The 27,580-nt window shown below is 47.9% G+C and overlaps 11 protein-coding genes across 11 annotated transcripts; 4 read left to right on the top strand and 7 right to left on the bottom strand.

Annotated features, from left to right (window-relative positions):
* Positions 1-726: 726 nt before the first annotated feature.
* N7516_011438 (uncharacterized protein) lies at positions 727-1,163 on the bottom strand (the record flags this gene model as incomplete). The annotated part of the gene is made up of 2 exons (XM_057224156.1): positions 727-858; positions 918-1,163. The coding sequence occupies 2 exons, from the start codon at positions 1,161-1,163 to the stop codon at positions 727-729; spliced, it is 378 nt and encodes a 125-aa protein (XP_057069296.1).
* Positions 1,164-2,076: 913 nt separating this feature from the next.
* On the top strand, positions 2,077-3,151 carry N7516_011437 (RNA polymerase II mediator complex subunit MED27 domain-containing protein; the record flags this gene model as incomplete). Its single annotated transcript, XM_057224155.1, has 3 exons — positions 2,077-2,217; positions 2,274-2,927; positions 2,978-3,151. The coding sequence occupies 3 exons, from the start codon at positions 2,077-2,079 to the stop codon at positions 3,149-3,151; spliced, it is 969 nt and encodes a 322-aa protein (XP_057069295.1).
* Positions 3,152-3,328: 177 nt separating this feature from the next.
* N7516_011436 (uncharacterized protein) lies at positions 3,329-3,874 on the bottom strand (the record flags this gene model as incomplete). Its single annotated transcript, XM_057224154.1, has 1 exon — positions 3,329-3,874. One exon carries the CDS (start codon positions 3,872-3,874, stop codon positions 3,329-3,331), a length of 546 nt encoding a protein of 181 aa, XP_057069294.1.
* A 1,422-nt stretch (positions 3,875-5,296) lies between these two features.
* N7516_011435 (uncharacterized protein) lies at positions 5,297-6,268 on the bottom strand (the record flags this gene model as incomplete). Its single annotated transcript, XM_057224153.1, has 3 exons — positions 5,297-5,433; positions 5,489-6,097; positions 6,151-6,268. 3 exons carry the CDS (start codon positions 6,266-6,268, stop codon positions 5,297-5,299), a joined length of 864 nt encoding a protein of 287 aa, XP_057069293.1.
* A 1,575-nt stretch (positions 6,269-7,843) lies between these two features.
* N7516_011434 (uncharacterized protein) lies at positions 7,844-8,523 on the bottom strand (the record flags this gene model as incomplete). The annotated part of the gene is made up of 3 exons (XM_057224152.1): positions 7,844-7,977; positions 8,053-8,166; positions 8,244-8,523. 3 exons carry the CDS (start codon positions 8,521-8,523, stop codon positions 7,844-7,846), a joined length of 528 nt encoding a protein of 175 aa, XP_057069292.1.
* Positions 8,524-10,218: 1,695 nt separating this feature from the next.
* On the bottom strand, positions 10,219-13,677 carry N7516_011433 (DNA-dependent ATPase RAD26; the record flags this gene model as incomplete). Its single annotated transcript, XM_057224151.1, has 3 exons — positions 10,219-13,408; positions 13,459-13,532; positions 13,588-13,677. The coding sequence occupies 3 exons, from the start codon at positions 13,675-13,677 to the stop codon at positions 10,219-10,221; spliced, it is 3,354 nt and encodes a 1,117-aa protein (XP_057069291.1).
* Positions 13,678-16,004: 2,327 nt separating this feature from the next.
* Positions 16,005-19,037, top strand: N7516_011432 (putative protein kinase Yak1; the record flags this gene model as incomplete). Its single annotated transcript, XM_057224150.1, has 9 exons — positions 16,005-16,554; positions 16,613-16,666; positions 16,717-16,883; positions 16,930-17,129; positions 17,196-17,355; positions 17,411-17,670; positions 17,719-17,838; positions 17,890-18,248; positions 18,298-19,037. The coding sequence occupies 9 exons, from the start codon at positions 16,005-16,007 to the stop codon at positions 19,035-19,037; spliced, it is 2,610 nt and encodes an 869-aa protein (XP_057069290.1).
* A 1,110-nt stretch (positions 19,038-20,147) lies between these two features.
* Positions 20,148-22,887, top strand: nip1 (translation initiation factor eIF3 core subunit c; the record flags this gene model as incomplete). Its single annotated transcript, XM_057224149.1, has 3 exons — positions 20,148-20,552; positions 20,643-22,238; positions 22,265-22,887. The coding sequence occupies exons 1-3, from the start codon at positions 20,216-20,218 to the stop codon at positions 22,885-22,887; spliced, it is 2,556 nt and encodes an 851-aa protein (XP_057069289.1). The 5' UTR covers positions 20,148-20,215.
* A 918-nt stretch (positions 22,888-23,805) lies between these two features.
* N7516_011430 (uncharacterized protein) lies at positions 23,806-24,144 on the bottom strand. Its single transcript, XM_057224148.1, has 2 exons — positions 24,082-24,144; positions 23,806-24,032 (listed from the first exon to the last, which is right to left on the bottom strand). Exons 1-2 carry the CDS (start codon positions 24,110-24,112, stop codon positions 23,893-23,895), a joined length of 171 nt encoding a protein of 56 aa, XP_057069288.1. The 5' UTR covers positions 24,113-24,144; the 3' UTR covers positions 23,806-23,892.
* Positions 24,145-24,503: 359 nt separating this feature from the next.
* Positions 24,504-25,610, top strand: N7516_011429 (uncharacterized protein; the record flags this gene model as incomplete). The annotated part of the gene is made up of 4 exons (XM_057224147.1): positions 24,504-24,605; positions 24,660-24,892; positions 24,950-25,296; positions 25,360-25,610. 4 exons carry the CDS (start codon positions 24,504-24,506, stop codon positions 25,608-25,610), a joined length of 933 nt encoding a protein of 310 aa, XP_057069287.1.
* A 183-nt stretch (positions 25,611-25,793) lies between these two features.
* N7516_011428 (LysM peptidoglycan-binding domain-containing protein) lies at positions 25,794-26,143 on the bottom strand (the record flags this gene model as incomplete). The annotated part of the gene is made up of 2 exons (XM_057224146.1): positions 25,794-25,975; positions 26,032-26,143. The coding sequence occupies 2 exons, from the start codon at positions 26,141-26,143 to the stop codon at positions 25,794-25,796; spliced, it is 294 nt and encodes a 97-aa protein (XP_057069286.1).
* Positions 26,144-27,580: the final 1,437 nt, after the last annotated feature.

Genomic DNA, 27,580 nt, shown 5'->3' with positions numbered 1-27,580 from the left:
TGGGCCTCCTTGGAATGCTGGAGATACGGCACAGATCGAGTTACAGAGCGCAACCCCGTCACCGTCATTGTTGAAGTCAACAAAACGCATACAAATCCCTCCATCAAAGCAGCCCGGGATATACATGAAGTTCTCGTACTCTTCATGAGTCAGATGTGGACGTGCTGTTCCAGACAAATGCCAAATGGCCGCTCTAAAATTCTACTCTGCCTGTCGATGAATGTTCTGCGGGAAGTTCCGTGCCTGATAATTGCTAGGTAGCCCATAAGGACCTCATTCTTAATTTATTGACACTCCGTTAAATACCACTCCAGTCATGTATTAACCGTGCTTGCATACTAGCTTGTCTTCCCATCTTCATCTAGCTAGAATATCAATAAGAGGGAGAATATCCAAGTAAGAAATCCAAAAGAAATATAAAAAGAAATAATTATAGAAGGGCTTTAAATATAGCATGCCTTGCATATCCGTAACTATATGTACGAATTATATTACTGAGCTACGCCGTCAGCTGAAGACGCTGCTCATACAGCCGACTATTCTTCTACAATTATGCCCCGGCTACCACAGGTTTGGAATCGAATTCTATCGGTTCTTATCTTGAAATTTCACATTTTTTCGACAAAGAAAATCTATCATACTGGCTAATGACTCCCACAATGATCGACGAAAAGTCTCTTGCATTTCCTCGGAAGGTTTCCTCAAACATACTCCACATCAGCACTCTCAGTTTTGCTGCTTTTCCAAATCACGAATCCACTCCCTGCTCGCCTGGAGAACATAGCTAATCAGCTCCTTGCATTCGCCTTCAGGCAGCTCCAGTGCATCATCAACGGAATTATGGACCAGGCGGAGCATCTAAGACTTATTAGTAATTATCCAGAAATTCCAAGGTTGGTCTTGTAAGTCGACCGTACCTCGATGCTCTGAGCAATGGTTTGACTGCAGCAGTCGCATGAGCTTCTGTCACACCTGAAACTGGCTGCTTGTCTTGGAACTTGGTTTGTGCGGGAGGCGGACTGGCTGGGCTGGGCGCGTGTGCTCCACGATCTTTCTTTGGCTGCTCTAATCTGGAGCTCTGCGATGCGAGATGAACGTCTGAGGTGTTGAATTGGCTCGAGATGTATACCGAGGAATAGAGGCGTCCCGCCTGTGCTGTTCATGGTGGATTCAAGGTGTCAAAAGGATTCACTGATTGGTGTTGATGGGTCCTGGTGAAGGTTGATTAAGGCTGATGAAGGTTAATGAGGGTTATTGGGAAATGGATTACATGGCTTCTTATAGAGAAAACAAGGTCAAGACATCGAGCTCATTCTACAAAGAAGCTTGCAGAAATGAGACAATTGAAGACTTGTTCCATCCAGTCTCCGTAGCTTCGTTGGCCACAAAAGCAACATAGATCAACCCTGGTAAAGCTTCTTAGAACTTCTTGCATCTAGGCCATTCTGTAACGTCAGTGATTCTTATTCCTCAAAGCAGCAAACTCTTCAACAAAAACTTGTTTCAACTTGGACTCACTCAGAGTAAGACCGTTGACCAAGGGCCAAAGACACAGGTAGCATGATGAAGACGGAATTTAAGACAAGTATTACATATGAATTAAAGGTCTTTATTACGATTATCAAACATGCAAAGCAAAATAAAATTAAAAAGCACAATGTCGGAACTATAAAAATACATATTATGTAAGCATTGCATCAGCCACTTATGGCACAAGCGATTGTGGCTGGGTTTTTCCTGATTGGTTCACGGCCATCTCGTTCCTCACATCCTCTCATCTTCGCATTACTGGAGCACCTTTTAAGCAACAAAATATCATTCAAAACACACTCTCTTATTTGGCTCTGGATATTTTTTTCCTGGAATTTCCCTATATAACAGACAACACAGGGTGACCTCATCGCCCGCAAAACCATCACTGCGATAACTCGTTGTCTTTCACCTTCCTTGATTGTCCATTGCGCAAGTCAAGTGCCTATTCCAATATATATCTATATATCATTTATCTCCGGGGGATCATATTTGCGCATTTTTGGGGTGGATTTGGCCATCTAATCAAGTACCTTACAAAAAGCGATGTCAACAGCCCCAGCGATGGCTACTACCAATCAGAACTCCACCCAAGGGCCAGCGAGCGGCAACAGCGAAGCATCAGGACTGAACTCAGAGATGCAACTTGTTTCATCACTAGCAAAATTACAAGAACTCGAACGAAAGGTAAGTACACGGGCCGTTGCAGCTCTGCCACAAAACCAAGTTAATGAGATATCCAGATCCATGAACTGCGTGGATTCATGCCCCAGGGCCTATTGGAGCCTCTGGTGCCTATTGCAAACCCAGATAAAGTATCCCTCGGCAATCCAGTCGCTGAAACTCCACAGATCCTCCGGGCTAGTCTGGATGAGGCCGCACGCGCACGCGTCGCTGATGTCCACCAATTCCAGTCCTTGTGGCGAGATCCGGAGTTGACATCTGTATGGGCACATGTCGAATCCCGCATCCAGGAAGCCAACGGTCAGCTTCTTCAGCCGACGGGGAAATGGGACAGAAATTATGACGTTCTTCTAGAAGAACTAGCACGAAATGAAAAGTCCAAAATAGATGAACATCAGCGAGTGGATGAAGAAGCCGAACGTACCAAAGCGCAGTCTACCGAGGGTGAGTGGAAGAATGTTTTGGAGCGGTTTGTTCAGCGGGATATGCCCGGTGTACGAGTTATCAAGGGCCAGGATGAAACTTCTCTAGCGGTAGCACTTGTTAGAGCTGGTGTCGTCTTCCAGGTGAAAGGAGTATTTTCCCCTGGCTCCCCGATCTCTGACTGGGAGGTTTCAAGCAAGATCGCTGGCCGGTCACCCACGAAACTTGAGGATGCTATACTGGGATGTGTGGGGTCACGCTCACGGAAATGGGACCTTACTTTCTTACTGGTATGTTCTGTTCTTGATTCTGAAGGAGAATCTTTCTAATGCCGATGTAGGACATGATCTCTTCTTATGCGGATATCAAGCAGACTCCATGCGTGAAGTGCAATCGTCTGACTGATAACGGTGCTCAACTGCCAACTCTCCGACTCCCTCAGGCGAATCAACAGTCTGTTAATGGACCAGCACGTATATACACATTTGACGCATTGCACTTTGGATGCGTCTGATTGGACTCGCTCCCTATATCAGCCTACCATATTCTTGGAACTTGGAGTGGAATTTTGGGAGAACGTCAGTGCATTGGGCTATATCCATCTCATCTCGGTTTTGATTTTGAGAAAAAAAAATGATTGGAAGCATTTAAAGCGAACTACTTGGATTTAACAAACACAATATCATGCAAATCACCCTCCCATCACCCCATATTCATCTCTCTTCTTTTCTTTCAACCACATTTTTCCAACCTGTGTATTCCCTTCAATCCCTGTGATTGCCATAAATGGTATCATGCCAGAAATCCGCTGGATACTCATCCCCCTTCCGATCCCAATATCGCCTCGGTACACAATGCGCCTCATCTCTCCCGCCCCATTCCCCCTCCGAGCCCTTCGCCCATTGCAATACTCAACATCACTCCATGTTCCATGGTCTGGAACGTGGTACTTCCTCGTGCGAAAATCATAGCGCTCCCCCGCCGGCCGCCGTGCCCAGGGTAGTGGGCTGTAGTCCGGTTCAGGGTCGTTGGGGAACTCCCATCGAGACCAGCCTTGTCTTGTAGGTCCGGTAGGGTATGCCCTTCTGGTCTTGGTTCTGGGCTGGTCGATGCGGCCCACGTAGATGTCCGGCCCTTTGCTCGTTAGGACATCAAAGATGCGCCAGCGGCGTGGCCAGTGTTGTGGATTGCCGGGGCGTGGGTCTTTGGGCCAGATCCAACCTAATTGGGAAGGCATTTTCCTTTTTGGTTCTTGGTTTTCTTCTTGGTGGTAGGTTGGAGGTCGATGGTAAGATGAAGTAGGCTGGAATTTATTTCATGGATTGGAGAAGAGGTAGAAGGAGATTAGTTAACTAGCTTCTTTTATATTCCATGGTCTAAAGTCTCAGTCAATGAATGAACTGCTTGAATAGCTTCCCGTGGATTTCTTTATCTGTAAGACAGTCTCAACTTCCAATTGTAAGAAGTAAGACATCAAGCTTCCTTTTGTTTGTCTTCGCGCAATAATCGAAACAATTGCGTAGGAAGTGGACTAAATGCCTCAACATTGACAATGAAGGGAATATCACGGATTCGTGCATAGTATATTTCAGTTCAGACGATCAACAAAAGAATTCATTGATCTTTTGATTATCATATACACACCCACGTACGTAGTCAGGTAAGCCCTTGCAGACATCCGTCGACGGAACTATATATACTAGATCATACAGGCAACGACTAAGCAACGCAAGCATCACGGCAACTAAGCAACCGATAAACCCTCCACGGTTCCCAATATGTCTCGATCCTGACTGATTGATTTCATCTTGAACTTGAATACACCCTCATCAGAGAACCCTTGAACGCAGTGGTTTTATCAAGTTGTTGGGCTAGATCCCCAACCCTCGGCCAATGGATCGCAATCAGGATGATTCATACCAATAAGACCGTATTCGGCTTCAGTACCAAGACCGTGGCAACTGCGACCCAGTCAATCCGCCGTAAGACATGATCTTCAAGCGGGATGAGGCATAAAAGTCCCACGACCATGGCACTAATTATCTGCAACGCATAGCATAGCCTTTCATGAAGGTGGTTCACAACAAGACAATTTCTCTCGGGAATGGGATGTGAAGTAGCAGGGCGAAAGCTCCCAGCAAGGTAAGAACCCGCCTCCACGTGTCGTGCGAGTAACCAATACGAAGGGTGTCGCTCCCAAGGCAATGCTCCTCATCCTGCAATGTTCATCGGCAATGCCATGTCCACCAGCAATGCCCTGACAATCAGTCGGGTAACTGCTATCCGCAGAATTGTTTCTACCACCTCAATTTACCGCAAACCATGCCCTTCATGTACCATGAAGAATACTCGGCCTATAGCCAAGAAGAGCGGATAAGTGAGGGCTAGATGAGAGATATCCGAAGTTGAAGAGATTGAGTGTTATTGTATGTAAAAGCCGAAAATACCGAAAATATTGATCATCACCGCTTATTATTATGAAACCAATAGATAAGAGAAAGGATGAAATGCAAAAAGTATACAAATATAAATAAGAAGTATCACGCAACGCCGTTTTCTTGCTATTATCGTAAATCCAGATCGCTTCAACAATGCAACGCCCCAAAATGGAAAAATATGTTCATGATAAGTCAATGCGAGTGCACCGGGTGGGTGCTTTTCAAGTGGCGAGGACGCCGGCACTACCCGCAAACCAGGTGAACGAAGCGAAGGTGATCACGGCCATGCCGACGGTAAATTTGATGGCCAGACGACTGGTTTCGGACAGGGCGCCACTGCAGGTGGCACACTTGAATTCTGGACAAAGGTTAGCAGTGTATTTGAGAAAGGAGTGGCTGGTTTATATACTCACGATTGAGTGGGGTGTAAGGCTGCGGGGTGTACATCCCGAAGACGTAACCACCGTTCTGCGAGCTCAAGTGTCCTGCGCCCGCGGTATCATCGATGTCCTTGCTAGCATCGTAGACGATCAGGGTATATGATGCGGTAAGCAACGGAATGGTAGCCGATTTCTGGTACTTTCCAGTATCCCACACAACGCTTCCGGTTTGCTTCACGGTCATGTTGGAGCTGAGCGTATATGTCATCGCGTTGAGACTGCACGAAGCCACGACGTTGACTGCAGATGGCGTGACCGATAGGGAGGTGTAATTCCACACGAATGTCACATCCTCGCCGATCTTGTAGTAGGTCGTGGACGAGGAAGCGGGGGTGATCATGGACACACCGCCAGCAGCGGCAGCAGGGTCAATGGAGATTGAAGATGTGGCGGTAGTCTTGCTTTTTCCTGTCTTAGTCCCAGTTGCTGTGCCGGTCTTCTCGGAATCGGTTGCAGTGCCTGTCTTGGTGTCGCTGTTGGTGTCGGTGTTTGTTTCGGTGGTGGCTCCGGTAGAAGTCTTGGGGGCAGTTGAGGCTTCCGCGGTAGATTCGGAGGTTTCAGCGACTGCTGTATCTGTGGTGTCTGAATCGCAAGTCAGTGTCAAGTACAACAGTATGATAAGAATCCTGACTTACCTGCTCGCTTATCCAAGGAGACACCCAGAAGTGCTCCATATGGCCGCCATGGCCAAGCTGATGACATCGTCCCCAGCAACAGGATGGTGCAGAGCACGCTCAAAATAAAACACCGCATGTTGAAGTTTGGAGAGATTGTCTGGAGGTTCAAAAATCAAGCGACCGAGGTGTTACTCTCTGGGCTGAAAGGTGGGCTAGACTGATCACGCCCCTTGCACAATCCGGTGTAACTTGTCAAAAGAGAGGGGAAAAAGGCCTCCTTTGTCAAAACAGGCTTATCGATTTGGTGTTCGTACCAAGCAATTTCGGTTGCTACGGAAGGACGATCACAAGGACGTGGAGTGCAGAAGATGTTATTAATCCCCTTAGCCAAATCTTGGCGCTATAAGACGTAGATCTCGGGAATGTGGATTTTCGATTCAGAGCAACGATTGTAAATAACTTCAAAGGCAAACAGTAAACGAGTGTCTTCCCAAATAATTAGAGAGGGAGGGGGAAAAACCACAAGAAAGAAAAGAGAAGATGCGATGTTTGAGCTGTATTGCGGGGCTAAACCCAAATAGGTAATGCGTATCAGACATGTGAGACATCGGCTATTAATAGTGGCTGACCACTATTTCACGCCTTTTTGACTATCAGATGATTGATTTGAAGATAATAACTTGGTGTATCAACTTCAAGTTTATGCTCCAGAATGGGCAAGGCAAAGATTTGACATATGTAACCACAGAGCCTAAAGTTACCTTTGTTATATATCTACCTCTTAATGAGTACAAAGATCCTTTATATCAGCATCGATCATTTCAAGTTATTCTCGTTTTCTATATCAAGTGATATACATCGCACCAAACTAAACCCCGGGAGTCCGTGCAATATATACTTCAGTTTCAGGGGGACAATATAGGTGATAACTATATACGGAGTACTTCAAACAAAATCCTAGGGATGATATTATTTACCCTAAATCATCAATACATCACTTGTCCTTGACTTTTGCCAACATTCCACCATTATTCCAACACTATGAACCCATATTAGTACGATGAATGGCCGCCCGTAAACCATCCCATAGTATTGTTACACAACGCAACCAAACCACAGAAGGGCTATGCATCGTCCTCAATACCCAGCAGCAAATTTCTGCTGGCCCTACTACGGAGTACCGGAACGTAACTACAGGAACAAAGGTGTGACTGCCAGCCATGCCATAAAATGTGACACATACAATAACCACCACAAAGTCGAAGTACATGATCTACTATTGCCACCTAACTGGCACCCAAGGTCGGGCATCTCTCGGTTCCGCCAGAAAGTCCCTTAAATGTGGGGGTGGCAATGTAACCATAACTCATGGTATGCGTGAGAATTTAGACATGGAAGGGAGAATATCAAGGGATGTGGGAACTATCATGTTCTGAGAACATCTTTTATTGTTTATAGGGCGCAAAACGAATAGTCTGGCTGTGACGCCGCTGTGAGAAGAATTTTATATCAGAGCATTCAGAAGACATCCATGGATTCAAAGAAAATAATCAGTAGAATAATCAAGATATTATTAATTAAGCCTGACTTATACGCTGAAATATGATGAAATGAAAGTCTAGTAGAAGTTCTCAATCTTGAAGAGAACACAGAAACTAGAAAGCACGTCTCATAAATTGATACTCGTTACGAGATAAAATCCCAAATCCCTCTAAGCAGAGCTCTTGGGAACAGCATTGAGCTGGATTTTGTCACATCCAGCGGGGAGGGCAGGCTCCTGAACCGTCTTGCTGAGGAAGTGCAAGTTGGGGAACAACTGACCAGCCTCCACATCGGTGGGGCACCCTAAAAAAAGAGTCAGCCATTTGCACTCGCCACGATCATGTAGACTTGGAAAAGGGGATATGGTAAGGAACTTACACAACCATCCGTCCCAGGTCTCACTGGGTCCCTGGACACCGTGGCGGTCGATAGAGAAGCCCTTGGAGCCGTGAGTGGGCTTGATGCTGACCTGGGCACGCTCCTTGCGGACGCCTATATGGTACCAATGTCGTTAGTAATCCGAGTTTGGGAAACAGTCACATCTAATAGCAACCACCGGGCTATCTTACCTTCCACGTTGATCAGATCCAGAGCCCAGGGGGCCTTGGTTTCAGTGTCCAAGATGATGGTGCCGTTGACGAAAGAGAAGGCAGCGGCGCGGCTGGCCGAGGCACCGGAGAAGACGGCTTCGCTGTTAAGTGGGTCGCTGACCAGGCCGTGGCCGACGGAGAGGAACAGGTCGTTGTGGGAGCTGTTGCTGGCACCGGAGGTCTTCAGGTTGAAGAGTTTTGCGGATGGAGCGGCAGTCACAGCGGTGGCTAGGAGAGCGACGGTGGCGAAGAACTTCATTTTGGGCGGTAGGTAAAGAAGATGGATTGAGGAGGTTTAAGAGAGGTTGAAGAGTTTCGACTGCTTTTATATGTTTATTTCCAGAGAGGGGTAGGGCTTTGACGGGGAAGTGACGCATTTATATGCTTTTCGATATCCATGGGAGATAGTCGATGAACATAAGTTCCACAGTGGAGTATAGGGCCGACTGTTTCGAATGTCTAACGCTGATCCGGATCCTCCCTTAGGCATCTTTGAGATTAAAATAGAAGTTGTCATCGGTAAAGCATCACTAGCACTGTTAGTTGATTGTTCTTCAACTTCCTTTTCACTTTGTACTCTATTTGTAATATAGCAATGTCGCTATTATTACTATTCTTTCCTTTGTTTTTCTTTACAGCATGCAAGGTGCAAGGTACTGGCGACCTTGGGCAGATATCCAGGATCTCGCTTGATCCACGCTACCGTATCAGAATGTGTATGGGGTAAAGGAAAGGACTAACCCACCGGATGGTGATTACAATCGACATCCTGGAAGTCACTAAGTGGGTACCTGACTAGCTATACCATCTGAGCCAGTCATGATTGTGATCGAGTGTAGATCATACCCACTGGTACGTCTTCTATTCATCAATGGAAATAGCTAAGACAGGGATTTGTGACATCAATAGACATGATTTTGCCCCTAGGATTGAGTTTCACAATGATATAAGATGAGATTGGTTTCACAAATGATATTATCACAAAGAGAAAAAACATGAAGCATCATATTAAACCCCCTTTTTGCAACCAAAGGAAAAGAAGTCGACAAACAAGCGAATGCCAAGATCCCGTGGAGCCGTTTCCCCTGAATTCTGTCTGACTTGTTTATGAAATATCGGCTCGTTGCGACTCTACTTTGTACTAACGACAATCTCCTGCCTATTCGGCTCGGTATATCCTCGCTTCTATGATTTTTTACATCATTGGTAAACTGGGATCGCGCCAGAAATAGAACATGGCCTACTGAAAAACATTGAAGTTGGGGGCTAGCGGAAATATTAGTGGAACCTTGGAATATCCAGCTTGTTATGTGTTGGACAGTCTACAGATTGTAGGGTCCAGAAAGAGAGGAGGGAGAGAGTTGATTGCTATGGAGACGAGGAAATTGCTACAGTTGAGAGAGTTGATGCCTGAGGCACTAATACAGGCCTAAGGCCACCACAACATTATGTAATAGTAGTTAGTCAGCAGCACGTGTCCGCTGCCCTCTTAGGCAGCGCAGACCGCAACCAATAGTAATCATCTTACCTTCCCCTTAGCTTTCAGCGTAACACGGCCCCTTTCTTTGATAAGTTACGGGGAAATATGAGATACCTACGGAGTACGGAGTAAATATTGGTATGTTCTTTCATACTTGGCATACATCATGGACAGTGTATATGAACGCATGTGGCTTGAGTTAAACGGCAGCTTGCCTCTATGCGTGTTGGACACTCTTGGTACTATCCCGTAGGGCGTTTTAAGCATATGCCGAGTGGATATATACTTATGCATTTATTTTGTAATTCTAAATATGCAATTGCATAAAGGGTATTGGCATTGTCATTGTCATTCATCATCTCGTGAAACTCACTATCGTGCATGAACATCCCCAAGGTAGGAACAAAGATAGCCTGTCCAATTTCTGCCTTGTCAGAAATGCCCTTAGTCCACCTGCTTCTTTACAAGCTCCCCTCACCGGCCCCGATTATCGGCATTCCGGGCAAATTCAGGCTTCAGAGTCCACCGACCCCGACGATCACGACCATGCTGAAGTGTCGCAACCTTCTTTAATGACTCCTGGAATTCAGCAACACGTTGTGGATTAGAGCAGTAATGATTGAAATGATGTACAATGGACTGCGACAGAGTCGGCCCACGTTGAGAGGCAAGGTAATCACGGATCAAGGGCATGAAATCTTTGCCGCGCGGCATACGTGCTGACGGACTATCGGAACCACTGTCTCTCTGTCCAGCAGCTGCGGTAGCAGCAGCAGGATTGAGCCTAGCCAACAGATCTGAGGATGAGGGTCCTGCCCCAAAAGGGCGCGCTGAGCTACCACCAGCCTGTGGATCTTCGCGGCCGCCCATCCCAAAACGGCCTGTCCAGGTGGGTAGTCCAATGGGGAGCGCCCGGGCGGTTTCTTCGGCTTTGCGGAGCTCTTCGGCGGCTTCGTTGGCGACCCGGCGTGCTTCGGCTTCGATCATCTTAGGATCTGCGCGAAGGACTCGCTTGCCATTCACAATCTGGTCGTGCTGGACCGCAGAGTGAACATCAGAACGAGCGAAGATGCCATGCATAATGCGGTCTTCGGAAGATTTGGCATTCTTTTCCTCCTCGGCGGTGTTTTGGAAATCCTCGACCTTAGCGATACCATGGATGTCGGCGATGTCGTCTTCCTCCTTGGGAGGTGGCGCAGGCTTACTCTTGCTGCCATGAGCATCTTTACCGTCTGCCTGATATGTGACTTCAGCATTCTTGAAGAGTTGAGTCGTCTCCAACTCGTCGTCATTTTCATCCGTCAGAGTGAACAGATCATAAAGATCACTCAGCTGGAAACCTTCTCGTTGATGAGGATCACGGGTGATTTTGTTGGTCAAGAATTGCTTAAAAATCTGCCGATGATAGATCTTCTCTTCGATAGTGCCTTTAGTCATCAAGCGGAAGATAGTGACATCCCGTTTTTGGCCCAGACGCCATGCACGCTCTCGCGCCTGCAAGTCAGTCGATGGGTTCCAGTCAGGATCGTAGATAATGACACGGTCAGCACCTGTCAGATTCACTCCGATCCCGCCCACACGGGTGGTGAGTAGGAAAACGTGGATATCGGGGTCATTGTTGAAATTGTCAACCAGATTCTGGCGCTCCTTGATCTGAGTAGTCCCGTCCATTCGGCGGTAATTAAATCCACCCAGCACCCCAAGGAATTTCTCAATGATGTCTAGCATCAGACGGCCCTGGGTAAAAAGCAGGGTCTTGTGGCCAGTATCTCTCCAGACCTCAAGCAAACCCTTCAAAACCTTCATCTTGCCAGATCGCTCGGCATCACCGTAGTCCGCCTCGCTTGAGCGCAATGTGTGGTCTGCCAAGTCTGGGTGGTTGCTGATCTTGCGCAGGATGTCAATGCCAAACAAAGAGTTTCTTTTCCCTCGCACAATGGACTTCATATCATCCGAGCCAAGGAACCTCTTGTAGATGGTTCGCTGGAGTTGGGTCAATTTGCAGAAAATGACCTGCTCGCTTTTCATCGGCAGATCAGATGTTACATCGGCCTTGAACCGCTGGAGCAGATAAGGACTGATGGCGTCTTTGAGAGTTTCTGCACATTTAGCAGCAGTTTGCACTTGAAGGTTTGATGCAGACGCATACCCACCCTGACGGATGGGGATCTCAAACTGATTTTTGAATGTAACGAGATTTCCCAGGCGCATTGGAAATACAAAGTCAAATAGGGACCAAAGATCCACCAGACTGTTCTGCATTGGAGTCCCCGAAAGAATGATGCGGTGTGGAGTGCGCAGCTCCTTGCAGCTGAAGGTAATACCGGCATCTGGATTACGGATTTTATGACCTTCATCAAGGATAGCGCAGCCCCACTCAACATCAACGAGAGCATCTGCATAAGACTGCAGACCTGAGTACGTAGTCACGAGGACATGTCCCTCCTCGGTGACACGTTTGATGATCTTTTTAGCCGCTTTCTGACCAGCAGATAGGTGGCGAGAGCTGTGGCTGCCCATCATTTCTGATGAAAGCGCATTTTCCCTACTGCTTTCCTTGCCCAGATTTATCATTCCACTGCCTGATGAGTGTAGGATGGAAACACGGAAGGGTGGCCACCAGCGGTGAAACTCATTAACCCATTGTTTCATAAGAGTTGCAGGGCAAACAACGATAGCAGGTTTGGTGAGCTTCTTGCTATGGTGCAATGCTGCAAGATAAGAAATCGCCTGGATGGTTTTACCCAGCCCCATTTCATCTCCGATAATTCCACCAACAGTTTGTTGGTGCAACTCCCAAAGCCACTGCACTCCAGTTTTTTGGTAAGGAAATAGGAAGCGGCTGATATCTCCAGGGACCCGCAGTCCATTGTCAAGCTCCATGGCTGGTTCGGTGGGATGTGGCTTAAGCCACTCCTCTTCTTCATTCAGGCCAGCTTCCACATAATGTCTGTCAGCGTGCTGTCGAGCAGAGCTTCGCCGACTAATCCATTCTTGGACGCGAGACTGGTATATCATCTCGTTTCCATCATCGACCCCACTCAGATCTTCAAACTCAGTGGTCGCTTTTCCTTGCTTGCGCTTGCGACTCGGCTTGGCCTCGGGGAGAGTATCCGGCATGAACTCTTCATCCTCGGATGTAGCGTCAGCCTCCGAGGCAATATAACTTGCGGAAGAATCCGCTCCCGGGGAGGTACGGCGATCCACCTTCCTCCGCTTGCCCTTGATTTCAATGCTGTCTTCAAAGTCAAAGTCTGGGCGTGCAAGGTCCCGGTGGGATGCGGCTGGCTGATGTTTGGCTTGTTCGAGTTCTTCCGCCTCATGTTGCTGGTCCTCGGTATCGACAAGTGCGTCGTGAAGATTGGCAAGTGGTCCATCCCTGGAGCCCTCTTGCATCAATGCGAACGGGGTGATCTTTCCGGTTCGCAGGAGATAGTCGCGGCGGGACTCATTCGGCTGTCGCCCTGACCCGTGCGCCACCACCGAATTGCCCTGCGACTCACGCCTATCATCAATGCGTTGCTGTATGTCCTTCAGGTCTTTCCCTAGATCGGCCTTGCGCGCCTGCAGCCTTTTCAGCTCATTCTCAACCCGAGTGCGAGTAGCGGCTCCGACGGACTGTGTCAGGCGCTGCTGCGCTTGGCGGACCTGCGAATCGACCCGTCTGCGGACTAAGTTAGTTATGCCATCAAATGTCAGGGCATGCGCTCTTACTCCCGATCCACAAGGGCTTTCTCGAGTCGCTTGATGTCATTCTCTTCTGCTTTATCCGCCAGAGCTTTATCAGCCTGAAAAGAGATAATGTGAGCTCAAAGTGATATTCAATTGAGAACTTGGTCATACCTGACGAGTGATATCTCTTTCGAGATCATCTTGGTCGCGAACGTCTGCTTGGAGGTCCCGCAGGCGACTCGCCTCCTCGTTCGTAGACATTGTGAAAGTTATCCAAATAAAGATTGTATTAAGTGAGAAGAAGTGAGAGACTAAAAGACTTTGTCCGAGGGAAGCTGGAACATGGTGATTGCTTAAAGAGCAAATACAATAGGACAATAGCACGACAGCAATAAGTCTAGATGAATCGCACCCAATCTAGATCTCCATCAAGCCAATGGCACTATCAACCACCGCCTACGACACCGCTCACGTGAACGGATGACTCATTGAAAGCTTAGGTAATGTTTCCCCGGAACCTTGGAAGGTCTGGACTCGGTAGTTAACTACGGGGAGTATGGTGTACATCTATATTGTAGAAATCCATACACACGGTGTGAGGCAATGGCAGACTGGAGTTGCACAAGGTCACTAAGGATCGATCAAAATGTGACCTGTTTATAGGGACACAATAACGGTCATGGGGTTTTAGCTCTCTCACTGTCTCTGCTGTAGCATTCCAGGTTTCAGAGCGGTCCACTCGTGGATATTACAACATGACAATGAACTCAACAATTGAGGGGCCATTTGAGAATAGATGTGAATCTTCACGTCGGAGCGATAGATCCCTTATGTATCTTTCTTCAATTGTCTCAATGAGAGATTTCAGGAATATTATTTTCGAGCGCTGGCTGAACATAACGTATGTATCGCCGCCATAAGAATGGACATGATTTAGCTGGAGTTCAGCTCTTAGTTAAGAAATTTAAGAGAAAGCATTTCCATGATCTCTATTATGTGGGTTTGAGCTTTTGGCGAAAGTTGGGGTTGTATCTAGCAACATGCGTGGTGTGGTGGTGAATGCTTACCGCGAGCAAGCATCAGACCTCTAACGTTTTAGGATGATTTGAGAAATCTATATATCCACATACACCAAACTGCTAACATTAAACAAAAGCTTAGCTGGTCAAGACTCGCCTTTGAAAATGGTTCATATCCAGTGATCTGAAAGTAAGAAGACTACAGTTATCCTAGTGCAATTGAGGCGAGGTCCGGAAGATCAAAGGATTAGAATAGAACCATAGAACCCCAAGCCATGAAAAAAGATATTCTATCTTAGAAGACAAAGATGAGAGACTGTTTTGGATGGGCTTGAAGGTGAAAAAAGATGAGTAAACATCTTGAAAGAGAGCTGAAGGTGAATAGATCAGATTACGAATTAGATGTGAAGGAAGAGACAGAAGGAGCAACTAGTCATATGATTTCACATAGAGATTGCTATAGACATGTTTTCTACCATATATTCGATCAATATTACTTATAAATTGTGACATTTCTGGCATAATCCGCAATATCAACCTTGAAGCAAGCATTGGCCATGTCTGAGAGTCGATATAGATCTGCTCACTTGTGCAGTGGAAAAAGCGGCAAGAGTGTGATAGTTTAAAGGAATGGAATTGCTTTTTCTTGGTTATATATCTCTTTAGAATACCATATCATTATTTCAATTAAATGATCATCTCCCAAGTTTTGGACTCCCTGAAATGGAAGACGTCGCAGCAACAGTCTATAAAATACTATCAATAAGATGATACTCCGTAACTCATTTAGTACGTACAACATAGTAAATCTGTTCAGCCCAGTTATTATTGAAAAAAAAAGACAAGGCGCTCCAACAGTTGGGCATGCAATGTGTCGATCATGTGTAAAGAGTCAGGTCGCCAAGGAGACCACAATCCAGTACGGAGTACAGATCTTTGAATATCGAGACTTTAGCATCAAGGTCATAAATATATCTGATATATATCTATGTGTATTATATGGCCCCTATAAGTAAGTAGGTATAGGTATAGTTATAGAAGAATAGAAAATGATATATTACCATGTAGATTCGCTTTAGCCAATCCCTTCACCTCCACTCGTAACTCACCTTTCCCCTCTTGATCTCTGACTACATACCAAGTAAAAAACCCATCTCTATACTCCGATGAACTAAGTTAATTGTTTAACATAGTTTCAGTTGATGCCAGCTTTGTCTTTGATTTGTCGTTTGCACTGGGTCCCAAGACAAGTCTCTCGACTTGGCTAAACCCCAGCCGCCTACGTCTACTGCGTCGCAACCAAATTGCGACCGCCCCCCCTCCTCTCCCCTTCAAAACTTGTCTTCTCCAACAATTCCTCGGATGATGAAGTATAGCACGACCTCATTCTAACGCCAATTCCCTACTTTCCATCCTCTGCCCCTCGAATCCCGTCAAGACTCGCCTCGAAGCTGCGGTCGCAATACGAGTGTCCGTCCCCGCTGGCATCCCACGGACCCTGATCGCAGTGCTAGAGACGAACACGGACCTCGAATCTATTTGTTGGCCCCAAAAGAGGGTTTTGACAAAATGGATCCTGGGTGGCAGCCTTACCAAGATCCTTTGATGGGCCACCCTGCGCAGTTCAATACTGCGTTGGCATCTCATCCCCAGCAACTAGCCTCGAAATACGGCCAGCCACCACAGTCACAGCCGCCCGTCGGATACACGTACGAGACATTCCAGACTCCCGGCACGACATCTAAAGCCCCTTCGACCGGCTCAAATTCCAAAACTGTCTCCATGGCTTCCTCCCCCACCGCCACACCACGTACTCGGGATTATGTCACCGATGCGGATACTACCATGGAGGACGCTGACCCGTACAACCGAGCGAAGTACCCCTCGAGGCCAAACCACAATCGCGCCTCGTCACAATTCTTGAATCAAGCGGAGGAATCATCGGCTGCCCGCAGATACTCCCCGGGGCATGTTCTTTCGCCGCCGATGTCATATCCCACCAGTCCTGGGAAGTCTCAAGGCTCCTACGGATTTCCATCCGCTCCCCAAAGTGCCTCCCGCCGGTCCCCTGCGAAACCAGAATATGCATCACCACCACAAGGATATCAATCGCCGCCATGTGAGTTCAATCTCAATTCACTTGTTCTGCCATGCCCCGTTCGCTAACATGTCGACAGCCAACCGGGCCCCTAGACTTCCCCCCTTCAATCCGGCGACCTCAGCCCAGACCAGTACTACCCACCATCCGCATCTTCACACATGAGTCCAGGCTTTGGTCCAGGGTCGCGATCTCCGCGATCCGGCTCGCTGCCGTCTCAGGCCCCTCTGGTGCCCGGTCGCGGCCCTGTTCCCAAGTTCCAAAAGATCCAGTCTGTGCAGGAACTGAAGCCGCGCACGAATATACAACCCGCATATAGGCGCGCCAATCCAGAGGGTGGATTTATTAGCGTGAGTGCGCAGCAAACCTCACCCTGGCCTTGACTAACTGGTTCAGCCGCTTCAATCGTTGACAACCCACCTCCCGGCCACGTACCGGATATGCAACCCTGGCTTCAACTATGAATCTTCGAGAAACCCGCGACGAGTATTGACCAAACCCAGCAAAGGAGTCAAGAATGACGGGTATGACAACGATGATAGTGATTATATTCTTTACGTCAACGATATCCTTGGAAGTGAGGAAGCCGGTCACAAGTATGCCCCCGAGTCCCTCTCGATAGCCGACCCCTGGGCTGACAATCATTTCTCCTTCCGATCTAGAAATCGATACCTCATTCTCGATGTTCTAGGTCAAGGTACCTTCGGTCAAGTCGTGAAATGCCAAAACTTGAAAACGGGAGAAGTGGTGGCTGTCAAAGTGATCAAGAACAAGACTGCCTACTTCAACCAGAGTATGATGGAAGTTTCTGTGTTGGATCTGGTATGGGATATATCCAAAACCCTTCTCATTTGGACCCCAGCTGATTTCCCCGCAGCTCAACAGCAAATATGACAAGAACGATGACCACCATCTGCTTCGTCTCAAGGACACATTCATCCACCGTCAGCATTTGTGTCTCGCATTTGAATTGCTCAGTGTGAATCTTTATGAATTGATCAAACAAAATCAGTTCCGTGGATTGAGCACTACCCTTGTCCGGGTGTTTGCCCAGCAATTGCTAAATGCCTTGAGCTTGTTGAACAAAGCGCATCTGATCCACTGTGATCTGAAGCCAGAGAATATTCTCCTGAAAAAGTCAGTGTCGCCGGTCAGCTTTCAGAGTCAGTAGCTAACTATTCACAGCCTCGAGAGTCCAATTATCAAGGTCATCGACTTCGGCTCTGCATGCGATGAACGCCAGACTGTCTACACCTACATTCAATCGCGATTTTACCGATCTCCAGAAGTCCTATTGGGTTTGCCGTACGTACTTCAGTCTTATTTGTTATGCTCCTTGTTAATTTGTGTTCTTAGGTACTCATCTGCCATTGACATGTGGTCTCTTGGGTGTATCGTGGTCGAACTCTTCCTGGGCCTACCTCTGTTCCCTGGCTCTTCGGAGTACAACCAAGTTTGTCGGATCGTCGAGATGCTAGGTATCCCGCCAACATGGATGCTCGAGATGGGCAAGCAGTCAGGAGAGTTTTTCGAAAAGACACAGGACGAGTTTGGAAGAAAGACGTACCGCCTCAAGAGCCTGGAGCAGTATTCCCGGGAACATAACACGAAGGAACAACCGAGCAAGAAGTATTTCTCGGCCTCATCACTGGAGGAGATTATCCGAAGTTACCCAATGCCTCGGAAGAACATGAAACAAGCAGAGATTGATCGAGGTAGGTTTTATTTTCTATATCCACCCTGAGACTTCACTAACCATTGCAGAACTGAACAATCGGGTTGCTTTCATCGACTTTGTGCGGGGACTCCTGTCAATCAATCCTCTCGAGAGATGGTCACCCCAACAAGCTAAGCTGCACCCGTTTATCACCCAGCAGAAGTTCACGGGGCCATTCATGCCACCAATGAATCTCAAGTATTCGACAGCCAATAAGCCGGCTCCGGGGGTTCAACAACAACAGCAGGCCGAAGCCGCTAGCAAACAAAGAGCAGCTCAGGCGGCGCATGCGCAAAATGCCTATGCCGTGCAGATGAACCAATTCCATACTCCGTCTCAGCCCCCGCCTCAAGCCCCGCCCATGTACAATGGCATGTACCAACAAGGTGCACCGCCCCCTCCATACCCTACCCAGCAGCCACCTGGCTACGGTCACCAGATGGGAATGATGCCAGGCAACCAGGTACCTCCTCAAAGTCTCTACGCACAGGCGACTACGCGAGCAGGCCGTCAACGAGCATCTACCATGGACCCCAACGGAGGAATCCCGACTACCATCCAACGAGTTGCTAGCCACCTGGATCCGAACGCACCGATTCGATTGCAGCCCAGCCCTGCGTACTACCCACCTCCTCCTGACGGGTACGTCGATGCTAACGCCAGTCAACGGCGTCGTGGGAGCCGAGCGGGTAATGGAAATGGTAACCAACGCAACCGGGATTTCATTCGCACTCTCGAAGACGGTGTGCTCAGCGAAGGGTACATGGGCCAGAACCAGTGGCACTAGGACATCGGGGCAATAGGACAATTCCTGTGCCCATGGTTCCCTACGACTGGGGAGCAGGCACACTGCTATATTTTCGTCCACGGGTGTCAGATGACCCCCCTCAAGGCACTGTGTATGTAAGCCTTGCTCTGCTGACCCATTCCTTGCCAGCCAACCTGTTCTTATATGGCCGGCTCTTGTAGGTATGAGTCACGAAAAAAGAGCCCTTCAGTGGGTCAACGTGGTTGACAATGGTCTCGGACCGCTGATATACGATCTGCATTGCTACCTAGCGCTAGATCGATCCGCACGCTTACTCACCGTGAGTTGTGCCCATCAGTGGCCACATCCTTCGCCGCGAGATATCACTCCCCGCATCATCATCACTATTTCATCGCGTTTCATTACGTTTCTTGCTGTGTTACGATCCCAATTATGTTTCTGCAATTTCTGTAGGCAGTGCTTCGGTATATCTGTCTGAACTCTTTTTTTTTTCGTGAATTTTCTCTCTCAGCATAGCCTGGATGGAGCATGAAAGAACGATCTCATCCATTTCTTTTTTTTATATTTATATCTCCTCGTAACTGCTTCAATTAGTTCGCGATCTTTCCGGGGATGTTGATCAATCTGTTTTCTTTTCGTCGAGGTAAGTTTTTCGGTCATATATCATGGCATGTCATTTCTTTCAGGGGGGCTCCTCGTTCTGTTTTCTGCATGCAGTAACTAGTAGAGTTAATGATCGAATGGTAAATAGAACAATAGTGATGAGTTGATGAGTGCAGCTTCCAAGGTTTCATTTCTTCTGTGCCTGCCTGTGCCCCATCGGTCAGGCCTTCGTTCCCAGTATAAAGTCGATGAGAGGAAATTTCCCGATTCCAAAGCAGCTTGAGTTAGTCAATCTTCTTTTTTCCAAATATCTCTGCAGTAAATTCAAACCCAGCAAATAGTCAACCCGATCAAATCAACAAATCAACCGAGGGCTAAGTCAAAGCAATAACTAAGAGAAGGACGGAGTATAAAAATAAAAGACCAACTTATTTCTTTGTTATGCGCTATTCCTAATCGGGTTTAGTCAGCCCCTCGCTTAAATTTCGTGTGTGGCTCTCAACTGCGGGAACTTCAACTTTGTATCGCCGACGACCTGATTTTTCAGCTTTAAGGATCGCCATTTCCTTTTAACGAATCCGCAATCCGCAACCATGGCGTCGCGTTTCTTTTACGGCAGCGGCAGCGACAGCGACAGCTCGTCTGATGAGGAGGAGGAGGTCTACCAGTCCGGCTCCGGCAGCGAGGAAGATTCTGACGGTGATGACTCCGACTCCGGCTCCAGCACCGACAGCGACGAGGAGGGCGAGGAGGGCCGCACCGGTGCCTCCAAGTTCTTGCACGATGACACCGAAAGCGAGGAGAGTGAGGAGGAGGAGAAGGTTACAGTCGTGAAGTCCGCCAAGGACAAGCGTCTCGAGGGCCTCGAGAGCACCATCCGCCTGATTGATAATGCCGAGAAGATCAACGACTGGGCTGTCATCGCCACTGGTGAGTCCGCACACTTCCCGGGAGGACCCAGAGAGCCAGCAAAATTGGAAGGCCCAAGGAACGGCATGAACTAATATGATTCCCACACAGAGTTCGACAACCTGAACCGCCAGATGCTGAAGGTTACCGGTCCCACCCCCAAGATCTACATTCAGGCCGTTGCGGAACTCGAAGACTTCACCAACGAGACCGCTTCCAAGCAGAAGGCCTCGAACAAGAAGATGAACGCTAGCAACAGCAAGGGCTTCAACGCGGTCAAGCAGAAGATCAAGAAGAACAACAAGGAATACGCCACCCTGGTCGAGAAATACCGCGCCGATAAGGATGCCTTCATGGCGGATCAGGTTGAGGCTGCCCCCGCCCCTGCCCCTGCCCCCAAGCCCACCAAGGTCGAGAAGATCGAGAACTTCGCTGCCGCCGCCGCTGTTGCTGGTGAGGATGATGGTTTCGCTACTGTCGGACGTGGTGGCAAGACCCTCCAGTACACCCCCGAGAGCATCCTCAAGCACCTCCGTGTCATTGTTGAGTCCCGCGGAAAGAAGAACACCGACCGTGCCGACCAGATCCGCACCATGCAGAAGCTACTCGAGGTTGCCACTACTCCTTACCAACGCATCCGCACCTACATGACCCTGATCTCCACCCGCTTCGATCTTACTGCCACATCCACCGCCACCTACATGTCAAGTGAGCAATGGCAGGCCGCGAACGAGGAATACTCTGCTCTCCTTTCTGTGTTGGAAGAGAACCGCCAATTCCTTGTCAGCGAAGTCGCCGACGAGTGGGAGGACGACGATAAGCAACCTACTGTTGCTGAGGGCGAGATCTTCTTCATTCCCGGATCCGTCGTATCCCTGGTGGAGCACCTCGACGACAGCCTCACAAAGGGTCTCCGCGAGATTGACCCCCACACCTCAGAGTACATTGAGCGCCTGACAGATGAGCAGGCACTTTACGCTTCCCTTGTTCGCTCGCAGCTCTACGTTGAGAGTCTCAAGGGTGCCGATAAGAATGGCCAGGAAAGCATGAACAGACTGGTTATCAGACGGTTGGAGCACATTTACTTCAAGCCCGCTAATGTCATTGCCATTGTCGAGCAGGCCAAGGACAAGGCAGTTCCCACAAATATCGAGTCAGCAGTTACTGCTACCTATAAGTCTGGGGATATCCAGAGCCTCGTGGCCTCTATCTGCAACTACCTGTTCGAACACAGCGATGGCATTCCCCGCGCTCGCGCCATGCTCTGCCAAATTTACTTCCTTGCTCTGCACGACCAATACTACAAGTCCCGTGACTTGATGCTCATGTCTCATCTGACTGAAAACATCGCCACATTCGACGTCAGCACCCAGATCCTCTTCAACCGCACCCTTGTTCAGATCGGTCTCTGTGCCTTCCGTGCTGGCCTCATCTACGAGGCCCAGAACACCCTTGGTGAGATCTGCGGCAGCGGCCGCCAAAAGGAGCTCCTTGCCCAGGGTATCATCATGCAGCGTTACTCCACTGTCTCCCCTGAGCAGGAGCGTCTGGAACGCCAGCGCCAGTTGCCCTTCCACATGCACATCAACCTCGAGTTGCTTGAGTGCGTTTACCTCACCAGCAGTGCTTTGCTTGAGGTGCCTCTGATGGCCCAGACCTCCTCCACCCCCGAGCTGCGCCGCCGCATGATCTCCAAGACCTTCCGCCGCATGTTGGACTACAATGAGCGCCAGGTCTTCACCGGTCCCCCGAGAACACCCGCGACGGTGTTATTGCTGGAGCCAAGGCTCTTGCCGCTGGTGACTGGAAGCTCTCCGCCTCTACATTCGCCGCGATTAAGATCTGGGACCTCATGCCCCAGCCCGAGTTGATCAAGGCCATGCTGTCTCGCCAGACCCAAGAGGAGGGTCTGCGCACCTACCTCTTCACCTACGCCCCTTACTACGACAGCCTCTCCATCTCTTCTCTGGCCACCATGTTCGAACTCGAGCCCAAGAAGATTGTCTCCATCATCTCCCGCATGATCTCGCACGAAGAGCTCGCCGCCGCTCTCGACCAGGTCAACGACGCCATCATCTTCCGCAAGGGCGTCGAGCTCTCCCGTCTCCAGTCCCAGATTGTCACCCTGGCCGACAAGTCTACCAACCTTCTCGAGTCCAACGAGAAGACCCTCGAGCAGCGCACTCAGGGTATGGCCAACGCCTTCCAGCGCGAACACGGTCCCGGTGCCCGTGGCGGACGCGGTGGTCGCGGTCGTGGTGGTGGTCGTGGCGGTGCCCGCATTCCCCAAGGTGATCGTCGACCTGGTGGCCAGCAGTTCGGTGGTGGTGCATTGGGTGCAGCGATCAAGGCTTAGATTCTGATGTAATGGCATGTTCTTTCTCTTTTATTTTTCCCCTTTCTTCACGGTTTCTTTTTTACTCCTGTCATCCCCTTCGTGTTAGTACGACCGTTCCTTTGTTTTTAGGTCGGAAAAATTGCCCCGTTTCTGCGCTTTTTTTGTGATTGATCTACATGATATTCACGTATGGAAATGATCGAGAAAGAATAAAGGTGCATACTGGTTAGAAATTGACGGCTTATGGATTAGTTTTTTGTTCTGGTGTGTGAGGTGTATGTAAAGTTTTGTATGCTGTAGGAAAGTATCTGCTACAGGCGTGATAGCAGTCAAGTCGGTCTTTCCCCAAAGTTCATGTCCCTCCAATATGAAAGAAACCATTGACCACGCTTTCCATCTTGGGATCCATCTTCTTCCTTCTCCGACATGACAGACTACTTAGTGAAGCTCGTTGACCAACCTCCTCATGTGTCGTACCTTCGAACGTACAAGAAGTGGGCTTCTAACTGACATGAAACCCAGTACTGGTCGAAGGGCATGCAGGTCAATACCCCCCGGAGGTTCGAAGCGAATCTTCATAAGAAACTGGCTGGGGAGTACGATACCACTAAAGCGTGGTGGGTGGAAGATGTAAGTTGATCACCCTACATGCAAATATTATCCTCGGTTTCTGACTTGATATGGAATATATAGCTTCAACCACCGGGTGTTACCAGTCTATGAGGGTTTCGCTCGTTTGCACCGATTACCAGTCTTCACTCGGTTGAGGTATAGTGTCTATAGTTATTGATCTCCCAACTTATGAGACCGGCAACAGTGCAGCCACACTCAATCCCTTGGATTTATATTAAACATGGTTGAATTTTGCTTTTGCTTTTGTCTTTCGTTATACTGTCATAATATTTCTGCTCCAATTGACAGATCCACCAAGTTTTTCTGATAACAACTCCCTTACAACGCTCTTTCTTTCAAAAAACATGCGACACTCACTTCCTCAAACTAACAAATCACACATCCTTGTAGTCAACCGGCCTTCGCCGCCTTGGGAGGGTACTTCTTCCCATCCTTCTCAACTTGAGGTGTGCAGGCACACCAATCGCCTTCGGGAATTGAGTCCATCACCGAAGGGATATGGCTTCCACAGCCCCACCAGGTGACTTTGTCTGTAATAATTAGCTGCTGTTTTTGAAGAGAAATATAGTGAACACTCACTGCAGGTCGAGCAGGTAGCCTTCATACACATGATGAGATAAGATTTTGTATATTGGTTTTAGAGGGAAAATCGCTGAAGAAGAAACATCGGGAGATTTGGCTTTTATATTCTTTTCCCTCCGATATTAGTCATAATACCGTGACCGCGGGGCCTCCGGGGAAGTCCTGAAGTCGCCGATGTCTGGATCCCGAATCCCCGATGTGTGCTTTCTAGAGAGATTTGATTGGAGTTTGGCAATATGTAGATTAGGGATTCGAAATACATAAGCAGTTAATTATACGTTGTGGACCCTACAGTTAGATGTAGAAGTAGTAAATGCATGAAAATCTGTTGTAGTGGGGTTATCGCGGGGACCTCCTCCGTGGCAACCTCAACTATTTCGACTATTTCGACTATTTCGATTATCAAAGACTTCTCAATCATGACGGTCATTGCTGTGGCTGGTGGAGCTGGTGGAGTAGGAAAAACTATCGTTGAAAAATTGCTCGACTCTAAATTTGGCGTTGTCGTTTTATCTCGCAGTGTATGTTAAGTAGAGACATTTTCCACTCGAGAAAGTAACTGACCTTCTTCTCAGGTAAAACAGGACCTTTCTTCACAGAATATTCAAAATGTGCAGGTCAACTACCAGGATATTCCCTCGATGGCACGTGTGCTTGAGCGACACAACATCCACACCGTCATATCCGCCATTGGTCTTGTTTCTGATGAGACAAGTCAGTCTCAGTTGAACTTGATTGAAGCTGCAAAGAATTCAGCATCGACGAAAAGATTCATCCCCAGTGAATACTCATTCGTCCAAACCACCGAGTAGGCCAGCCAGCTTCAGCTGTATGCCATATCCTTGCTGATATCTAACCTTCTAAGGTTACTCCCGATTGACCCTAGTATCCAATACTGGCTTGATGCGGCAGATCGCCTCAAGGCTAGTGGCTTACAATATACCAGGGTAATCCCCGGTTTCTTTATGGACTATTGGGGAATGCCCCATGTCCAAACTCACCTGCAGCCCTTCACCTTTGGTATTGATATATTCAGCGGCACGGCTGCTATCCCAGGAGACGGGAACAACGTGATCTGTATGACATATACGTACGACATGGCTACTTACCTAGTCAAAGCACTGGACCTTGATGAATGGCCTGAATTCACTGTAATCGTTGGAGATGAAGTTACCTACAACCAGGTTCTCAGCATGGCGGAAGAATTCACTGGTAAGCATATCGCACGTCCTTATGTTAGATACACCAATAACCTAATAATAATTTCCGAAACAGGCAAGAAATTCAAGGTGACATACGATAGTCTGGAGCAAATCAAGACTGGTCATGTCACCGTCCCTCCGCAGCCAGAGGGAATAGAATACTCAACGGACGAGCTCAAAGAGGCCACTGCGTTGGTGAGCAGACTCACAGTCAACAATGTCTTTCAATTGCCGGGCGATCGTCTAAATACCCGGTTCCCGGAGGTGAAGCCAGTTACGATGAGACAGTTCCTACACAATGCCTGGAACAGAAACAGTGCATAAGTTTATCAATACCAACAAGCTTCTCAAATTTGATTTAATGAATGACCGTCTGTAATAACAGATCAAAAAATTACTCTCTCATTACTTCCATCAAACAATCAGATTAAAGGTCTCGGCGATGTCGGGCACTTGTTTTTTTTTCTCGAATTATAATGCCAGCAATCCAGCCATGAACTTCATTATCTAGCAGACGGGCCCAGGATGCTCGACTCCAACGCAGACCTGTCGGCCCGGAATCAGATTCGAGCACCACGGGTTGATGTCGTTGTTCCAGCACAGAAGCTGGCTCATGGTGAACTTGTTCTGGTTTCGCGCGATAATGTCCCAGCAGGTGTCTCCATTACCAACAGTATAGAACTCGTTACCTGATTCTGCATCAGCCTAGCTTGAGATGGTGGAGCTTTACTTTAGCTCAACTCACAGTATTGGGTCAGCTGCCAGCCTTGAATGGTATCGGTGTTGACAGCGGCAGATGTGCCAAGGGAAGCAATTCCCAAAATGCAGAGGAGAGATCGGATACCGATGGCAACCATTGTGGGCTTTTGTTCTTGATTATATGGCTGGAGACTGGCAATGAAGCTGAGGAGTTTGGCTGAGGGAAAGAAGAATGCTTGAAAATGATGGTTTGATGCTTTTATATGTGGGAGTTACTGAACTCTTCGGCGAAGTGCTGAAGTTCGATTGTCTGGAGTGATCTTTTGACTTGTCGGACAAGTTCATACGACCTGGGAAGCACCGTACCTGCAAAACAACCGGGTAAGAACAGATAATCCAGCCACAGGTTGCATTCATGACTTGTTGTTGCAACCATATTTGCTCCTTGGCAATGAGGCGTTTGAAACAATATTAATAACATCGTGACAAGCTCGAAGTCAGCCAATAGATTCAACAAGCTTGCCTTCGCCGTGGCTTCATTCTTATTTTTCATTGATCGATACATGTCTCAACTTGGCCGATAGAAGTACCTCCTGTTTTACGGTTACATTGCCTTTGAATATAATTTCTTGAAGAGAGAGTAACCTTGGTCTGAGAGGTCCAGTCTGTGATGCAAAAAATAGTGTGACAATGGCCAGAACCACAGCCATTCACCGAAGGCAGAGCAAAGGTGATTCAAACAGATACCAAGACACAGCTGAATCGTGCGACAATATTCCAATAGTCGTGGCGGTCAGTGAACAATAATTCTATCAGCTATGCATTTAGGCTTGATTATGGTTCGCGGCTATTTGCTGTGGCTAGATTGGGTTGTTATACAGAGTAACGTCCCGTTGCATTGCTATGATTTGGGACAAATCGTTCCTTTTTAGGATAGCTGGTCCTACGAATTCGGTGATGAGGTTCGAAGAATGGAAATATATCGCGAGCTCGAACTATTCCTGATACACAAAGATCAAAGTACATTTGAAGGAACCTATGTTAGGGGAGTACAAGGTGTACAGGATAACCCAAATTGAATCAAATGATTCAAATGATTCATATCATATTATTTATTACTATTTTGGTCTAATCGTATACGGTGAGATATATGACTTCTGCTCTAGTTCTCTTGTTTACCTACTTACTATACCACTGATGTCCATCTAGAATTCCCATTCAGAATCTATAGATAGGATCCCAATAAAGTTGATATAGAATGCACCCTAGATTCACAACTCACATGCAGACCGATTTAGAAAGTTCAAAAGTGCAAGTCTTCCAGAATGCCAAGGTGAGCGTTCTAGGCCAACTTCTTCGGCAGGCCGTTAATCCTCCCCGATGGATATCCCGCGGTGAGTAAATATAATTAGGACTTTTAAACAATCTACTGGAATCACAGCTTGTGATTCGGGGCTGAGTCTCTCGGTTTTTGGTGACAAGTCCAAATGAAGGCCCAGACGATCCTAATGGGGCTACCTAGGGGATGTGTTAAATCCAATTGAGTAGCATAGTTATACAGTTATGGCCTGAGGTATTATTGATGACTCATTATT

Source organism: Penicillium verrucosum (assembly GCF_028828655.1).
Source record: "Penicillium verrucosum strain IBT 35672 chromosome Unknown utg000005l_segment0_segment0, whole genome shotgun sequence".
Classification (NCBI taxonomy): domain Eukaryota; kingdom Fungi; phylum Ascomycota; class Eurotiomycetes; order Eurotiales; family Aspergillaceae; genus Penicillium; species Penicillium verrucosum.
Note: the sequence above shows the minus strand (reverse complement) of the source record. Positions and strands in the feature narration are given on the sequence as shown.

Coding starts and splice junctions, on each gene's coding strand:
- N7516_011430 (XM_057224148.1), bottom strand. CDS start 24,112: ATGTGTATGAAGGCTACCTGCTCGACCTGCA. Junction 24,033..24,081: donor GGCTACCTGCTCGACCTGCA/GTGAGTGTTCAC, acceptor TAATTATTACAG/ACAAAGTCACCTGGTGGGGC.